Genomic DNA, 7,500 nt, shown 5'->3' on the forward strand with positions numbered 1-7,500 from the left:
TGTGTGTGTGTTAGCTGTATTTCGCTGTAGGTGTGTGTGTGTTAGCTGTCATTTCTCTGTAGATGTGTGTGTTATCTGTAATTCTCTGTAGATGTGTGTGTTAGCTGTAATTCTCTGTAGATGTGTGTGTGTGTTAGCTGTAATTCTCTGTAGGTGTGTGTGTGTTAGCTGTAATTCTCTGTAGATGTGTGTGTTAGCTGTCATTTCTCTGTAGGTGTGTGTGTGTGTGTTAGCTGTCATTTCTCTGTAGATGTGTGTGTGTTAGCTGTCATTTCTCTGTAGATGTGTGTGTGTGTTAGCTGTCATTTCTCTGTAGATGTGTGTGTGTTAGCTGTCATTTCTCTGTAGATGTGTGTGTGTTAGCTGTCATTTCTCTGTAGATGTGTGTGTGTGTGTTAGCTGTAATTTCTCTGTAGATGTGTGTGTGTGTTAGTTGTAATTTCTCTGTAGATGTGTGTGTGTTAGCTGTCATTTCTCTGTAGATGTGTGTGTGTGTGTTAGCTGTCATTTCTCTGTAGATGTGTGTGTGTTAGCTGTCATTTCTCTGTAGATGTGTGTGTGTTAGCTGTCATTTCTCTGTAGATGTGTGTGTGTGTGTTAGCTGTAATTTCTCTGTAGATGTGTGTGTGTGTTAGCTGTCATTTCTCTGTAGATGTGTGTGTGATAGTTATAATTATCTGTAGGTGTGTGTGTGTGTGTGTTAGCTGTCATTTCTCTGTAGATGTGTGTGTGATAGTTATAATTATCTGTAGGTGTGTGTGTGTGTGTGTTAGCTGTCATTTCTCTGTAGGTGTGTGTGTGATAGTTATAATTATCTGTAGGTGTGTGTGTGTGTGTTATCGGTCATGTCTCTGTAGGTGTGTGTGTGTTAGCTGTCATTCCTCTGTAGGTGTGTGTGTGTTATCGGTCATGTCTCAGTGGATGTGTGTGTTATACATAGTGGTGGTATGTATATACCTGGTAGTGGGCCAGCATGTTGAGTCTCTTCCAGTCGCTCTCGATCTTGGTGGTGACGTCCTCGTCTTGCAGGATGGTGCGCGCCCCTCTGCCCTGACGCCATTCTGGAGGGAACATACATAGAGGGGGGGGGGGTCATAGGTCATACACACAGTACTGTAGAAGCCAACCGTAGGAGTTCTGCACTAACAAGACAATTGTATACACTGCCACAGTGTATTTGCATGGTCCGTCTATGTGAAGCAAGACCAGACAAGGTTAGTTAGACCAGAGACTTGCTGCTTTTCTTTTGCGACAAGAAACGCAAAAAAAACTTTCACGCCAGAAATCGAGATCGCTATCGCTTTGAGATCTGACGTGTCACGTGACCGCTCTCTCCCTGAACTCTCTGCATCGATACGACACACACAGGTCCTGCCTGCAGCCAAGGTGTGTGTGGACAAAGGGAAAAGAGAAAGGTGAAAGGGATTGTTTTTTGTGTTTTTTTTTTAAGGGATTTGCGTGTGACGCTACCGATTCGAGGCGAAGCTAGCGTTATCGTTTGAGGCGAGAGTGAGATACGGGGAGTGTACAAGGCAGCGACTAGCGTGCGTGGGAGGGAGGGAGGGTGGCGGAGGGGGGGGAAGCAGAAAGTGTCAGGCAGAGTTAAGTCGAGAGAGGGAGAGAGCGAGCGAGAGAGAAAACGAGAGAAAGGCAGGACAAGAGATAGAAGGGAAAGAAAGGAAGGTAAATTAATCACCCACTCGGCTCTTTGTTAGAGCGCGGGGTGCCTCCCGCTCGATCAATGGGTGTGATTACAGCCTCCGGGCCGGGCGCTGGCACTTCCCTTTTCATCTAGTGGCCGAAGCCCCCGCGCTCCCCTTCCTAACAACCTCATCGACCGCGCTAAGCCGCCCGCTGAGCAGCCACTTATTGTTATTACTAGCGAGTAGCGAGTACCCAGGTACAGCTCCTTTCTTTCACCCAACCAGAGACATGACACCACTGCAACGCCTCTAAAGAAACCCAGCCACCCCCCTAGAGAGGAGAGGATGCATATGTGACGCAAGCTGATGTAACTGAGGTAAACCACTTGTGAAAGGAGGCTCGAAAATGTAATTTTTTTGTGTCAACAAAATCTGGTTTTCTTTTTTTTTTCTTTTGTAATACACAACTACTGTAGACGTTTTGAAGTATCCACTCGATATAATAAACAACAGTTTTAGGATCACTAAATACTCATAATTTGTGAATTGGATTCACTGTCTTGTCTGCCGTGGGCTACTGGTAAGTGATACATGGCTGGTTAACAAACCTTCGGGTTTCGCGTCCTTATGTGTAGTTATGCTATGTTATGTTTTTAGCATGTCGGTGTTCTATCAGCATGTTATGATGTTATAAAAATGCAGATAGACGTTCGTGGCGATGTGCCACGCCGATTTCAATGTATGACGCGTCATTTGAAAGCTTACAATCTGTAGTTTCAGAATATGTAAAAAAAAAACGGAAAGATTACTTCGATGGCAACTGGTTGGTCAAAACACCAGCTGGTGTCACATATTAACTGAAAAACAACAACAACACCATCGCAACACTGACTAAAGAAACCCTTCCCCTGGAAAAGACGACAGCACGTGGCACCATCTTAGGTTAGCTCCACTAGCCCATAAAGACACAACTCTTAACCAACCGCCCCCTCACTAGAGAGTCTTAACCACCGCCCCCTCACTAGAGAGACTCTTAACCACCGCCCCCTCACTAGAGAGACTCTTAACCACCGCCCCCTCACTAGAGAGAGTCTTAACCAACCGCCCCCTCACTAGAGAGACTCTTAACCACCGCCCCCTCACAACCCCCACGCACACGGCCACCAGCGCAGCTTCCGCGGGCGTTAACCACCCAGACGACTACTTGTGAGAGAAACACCCGACCCTCCCTCCCTGAAGAGAAATGAAACCATTCATCCGACTATAATAGAAATACAATGATATCGCCAGAACAAACAAGGCGGTGATTTGTTTTTCTTTCGTTTGCTTCCGTCGACCGCCGAGCGTATGAATATGAATACGTTATTGTGCCGCTGCTGCGGTCGCGGCTCGGCGGTTGGTCGCTGCCCCGTCTCGCGTCACGGCCACTTGTCATCTCCCGTCCCCATCGAGAGAAATAAGGAAAACAAAGCAGCAATCACAGAGCCCATGATGAAACACGTCTTGAGGGGGGGGGGGGGCGGGGGGGTTTACATCACACACATCTCCAGGAATGAAAGCCGCCTATTGTTTCCACTCCTCCGCCTGGTACAGTACATCGCTCTATCAACATGCTAATGAAGTCTCCGCGAGCCTCCTGTCGCGCGACCAGCAAACAAACGAATACGAGAGAGGGGGGGGGGATGAGGGGAGCTAAGGGGGGGATAAGGGGGGCGGAAATGAGGAGAACAAAACGAGATAGGAGAAACTCGGGAGGTAACCGGAGCGAGCCGAGATCGCCGCCCCCCCCGATTTCCCAAATCCACCAGAGTGTCTCTGTGGGCGGTTCCACGGTAGACCCCATGGGAGACGAGGGCTTCGGGGGGGAGTGAGGAGTGTGTGGACACACACACACACATACACACCCATACCCACACCTACACCCACACCCACACCCACAAACCCATGCACACACACACACCCACACCCAAACCCATAAACACACCCACACCCCAGGGTTTCCGTTAACCGGTAATTACCGGTCTTTGTCCGGTAACATTTGTTGAAGTCCGACAAATTGAAAACTTGTCGGACATAATGTCCGGTGAAAATAATTCCCTCTAAGCACAATTTGAATACAATTCGCTAAAGTTCACATTTTGTATTCAAATTGGCTTCGGGCCACCATTTTCAGCTGAGCACCAAACACACACACACTCATACATATAGGCTAACTAAAGGGGGCGGGTCCTTCTCTCTCGGGCAGTGTTGTGTGTGTGTTTGGTGCTCAGCTGAAAATGGTGGCTGAAGCGGAGCGCCTTAACTTTATCGCACAATAACAAGGATAACAAACGAAACGGACAACATTTACACTAAGATGGAGACAAACTTCAGCGATATGATCTAACAGCCGGTCTTCAGGACGACATACAGACCCGTATGAGCTTACAGGGCTATCCCCTATCTATCTGAGAAAAGGCATAGGCCGGCTGTAACATCGAACGGAAATTAGCCTATACGCATTGCACGTTAATTTAAAGCCTATTTATTTTCAAAGAGTTTTAATCTATTTTATTTTATCTGATAAAAGGCATATGAACGGAAATTAGGCTAGCCGTGTCACGCCAGAAGCCTACATGCTTGCACTGTTCAATAAAATGTTATACATCTAGACATTGTGGTATTTCTTTATATACGTATCCCCAGCCTGCCTATCAATTGTTTCTCAATAAACAGTTATGTTCTCCTCATTGTCATACTCCCGAGTCCGATTAAGTATGATTTGACAGGCAGCTAAACGAAATGCCTTCCCAACCAGCGAGACCTGGGGGGTATTCCATCAACGTCGCTAAAGGAAAATCTAGGCTTATTTTGACAAGTCTCGCGAGATCTATCAAGATATGCCTGGATCTTTTTAAGAGTCTCGCGAGACTTAACGAAATAAGCCTAGATTTTCCTTTAGCGACGTTGATGGAACAACCCCCTGGTTATAGAAATGACGTTGTTTTATTGATAAAAAAAAGGGTAAAACTGGAAAGAGAAATTAGAAAACTCACATTAATCCCAAACAATTTAACAAACTTCAGTTAACGTAATGTGGAGTCCGTTCATTGATCGATGCTGTCTGTTCAGTTCCCAGTGAGGCGCCCGTTCAGCGCTGGACATAATGGCATGCGAATCATGTTATATTATTATATATTATATAGCTCGCATCTAATCGTATCGGATGAGAAATAGACATTAAATGGCATATATAGGCCGCTACACAACAGTAATCACCGCGACAAACAGCTATATTATATTTTAATATGATGACCGGAATATATCACGTTTGTCCGGTAAATCGAAATCTTCCCGTACACGGTGTCCGGCGGCAATTTTTTCTAACGGAAACCCTGCCACACCCACACACACACTCACACCTACACCCACACCCGCACACCCCCACACCCACACCCACACACAAACACACACATACACACAAACACACCCACCCACACCCACACCCACACACACCCACACCCACACCCACACCCACGGCCACACACACACCCACACACACACCAACACCCACACCTACACCCACACACACACACACACGCACACACACCCTGTTTTGTCCTCACGCCCCCCCCCCCCCCCCTCCCCCTGCCCTCCGGGAGACCCAGTAGAGGGAATTTAAACAGTAAACTGGGGTAGAAACACTCCCATCCAATTTGTTTCAGAGGAGCAGAAGATGCTGCCACAATCCTATTACCTCTATCAGGCCTGTGGATCTCCCGCGTGTGCGTGTGTGTGTGTGTGTGTGTGTGCGTGCGTGTGTGCGTGTGTCTGTGTGTGTGTGTGTGTGTGTGTGGGCGTGTGCGTGGCGTGTGCGTGTGTGCGTGCGTGCGTGTGTGCGTGCGTGCGTGTGTGTGTGTGTGGACTCAGTAGACCCGTTGATCTGTTTGTCGAATGCGGAGACGGCCAGCGCACATCCTGAGTGGAGCGTCCCTCTCTTCTCCTCTCCTCTCCTCTCCTCTCCTCTCCTCTCCTCTCCTCTCCTCTCCTCTCCTCTCCTCTCCTCTCTTCTCTTCTCTTCTCTTCTCCTCACCTCTCCTCTCCCCTCCTCTCCTCTCCTCTCCTCGCCTCATCCTCTCATCCTGTTTATTGGGTCTTTTATGGGATATAAAAAACACAGCCGTTCCCGTAAACACACTCCTTAAAGGTGGCTCCATACACACACACACACACACACACACACACACACACACACACACACACACACACACACACGGAGGGAGAGGAGGAGGAGGAGGCCTCCCATGGACACATTTCCAATTCTCTATAATAATAAAACAATAATAAGACAACAGGGATCCGGCGGGGGCCATAAAGTGATTTCACACCGTTGCGGCGCAGATCAAAAGGCTAAACCAATCTCTTCACTTATCGGACAGAGACATTCCCCGCGGAAAAGCTCCTGTCGGTGCAGCTCGGACGGTTATAAATATGCTATTACTAAACAAAACAATAGGAGGGCATGATGAAAAAAAGAAAATCCATCCTGATATATGAATCCATAAAAAGGCACGGCACTCCCCTCGCAAACGCGGCCGGTAGATATTTCCGGCAGATATACAATGAGGGATAAAACCACAGCCGTGGTGCTGGAGAACGCAGAGCCCATAAATCTAGTGTAGGGTGGGTATCATCATGGGAGAGAGGCTCATTTCTTTCTAACCGAATAGTGTTACACTAGTGGGGGGGGGGGGGCATGCGTCAACTATTCCGTGGAGCTACCATCAGTGCTGTGGCCTGGGGTGGTCCAGTGGAATAGCACCGCGGTCTACAGTGCACACATGTTGGCATGGGTTCGAATCTGGGTTCGAAGCCCTGCTGACATTCCCTCTCCTCCTTACTTTCCTGTCTGTCGTCACTATCTCTATCCAATAAAATGAAAAACATGAGTGGGACTGCCCCACTCAGAAAAAAACATCCTTAAAAAAAGAACTACTATCAGTCATCAGGGCTCGACATCAACGCCGTTTTACTTGCCCGGAGTTTTCGCCGGGTTTCGCCGGGTTTGTTTGCGCGAGCACGACGACGCTGCTAGATCCCGGATATTTTTACCTGTGTGCAGGAAGAACAACAGACGGCGCAGGCGCCAGACTAGACTAGATGATCGTGAGTGAAGATATTATCAAAGCGTACGGGTGATCAACAGACGAGACAAGTAAAACGGCGTTAATGTCGAGCCCTGGTCATGCTTCAGTGTCTTAAAACATCTTAAGTCATCGTCGGTGAGTTGAACGAAAGAGAGACGTAAGCAGATATTTTTCGAAAGTTTCACCGCCACAAACTAAAGTTTAGGGATCTTAGAGTCCCTCCATTGATTACTTAATCAATCACCTGACTCAGACGAAGGTGGACATGGCCGCCGGATCAATTTTTGGAGGGAAAGAGCAATCTGAGGCATGAGTCATAAACAGTGAAGCGCTCCACTCCAATCTCCCGAGATCTGAGACAAGCTTTTCTTTTGTCTCGGTAAAGAAGGCTGCCATCCTTGGCAGAAGTTCTTCCGAAAAATCAATGGCTGGATAAGATCACAAGGCGTCTGTAAACAGGCTCTGGACGCTGCAAGTGTAGACGTGTGTGTGTGTGTGTGTGTGTGTGTGTGTGTGTGTGAACAGCTGCAGGCTAGGACGTGATGACACAACATTTTACTTAGGAAGTGAATATACCCACATATTCAGGTTCATCCATCGATAGCTAGGTCAGGTGGGCCGACATGCTGGGCAGGGGGATGGTACACAGGGATATACAGGACCAGTCAAAAGTACATCAAAAGTTTGGACACACTTTCCCATTCAATTGAATTTTGACTGGTACTGTACAG

The 7,500-nt window shown here is 47.7% G+C and overlaps 1 protein-coding gene across 1 annotated transcript in view; it reads right to left on the reverse strand.

Moving 5' to 3' along the window:
- The window catches only part of plxna4 (plexin A4), a gene marked incomplete at its 5' end in the record, with an annotated part of 86,928 nt that overhangs the window by 34,404 nt on the left and 45,024 nt on the right, over positions 1 to 7,500 (reverse strand). The window contains one exon of the mRNA XM_080538277.1: positions 958 to 1,061. Coding sequence (XP_080394403.1) covers positions 958 to 1,061 — 104 coding nt within the window. The remainder of the gene's footprint in view (positions 1 to 957; positions 1,062 to 7,500) is intronic.

Source organism: Nansenia antarctica (genome assembly GCF_963989245.1).
Source record: "Nansenia antarctica genome assembly, chromosome: 8".
NCBI lineage: Eukaryota > Metazoa > Chordata > Actinopteri > Argentiniformes > Microstomatidae > Nansenia > Nansenia antarctica.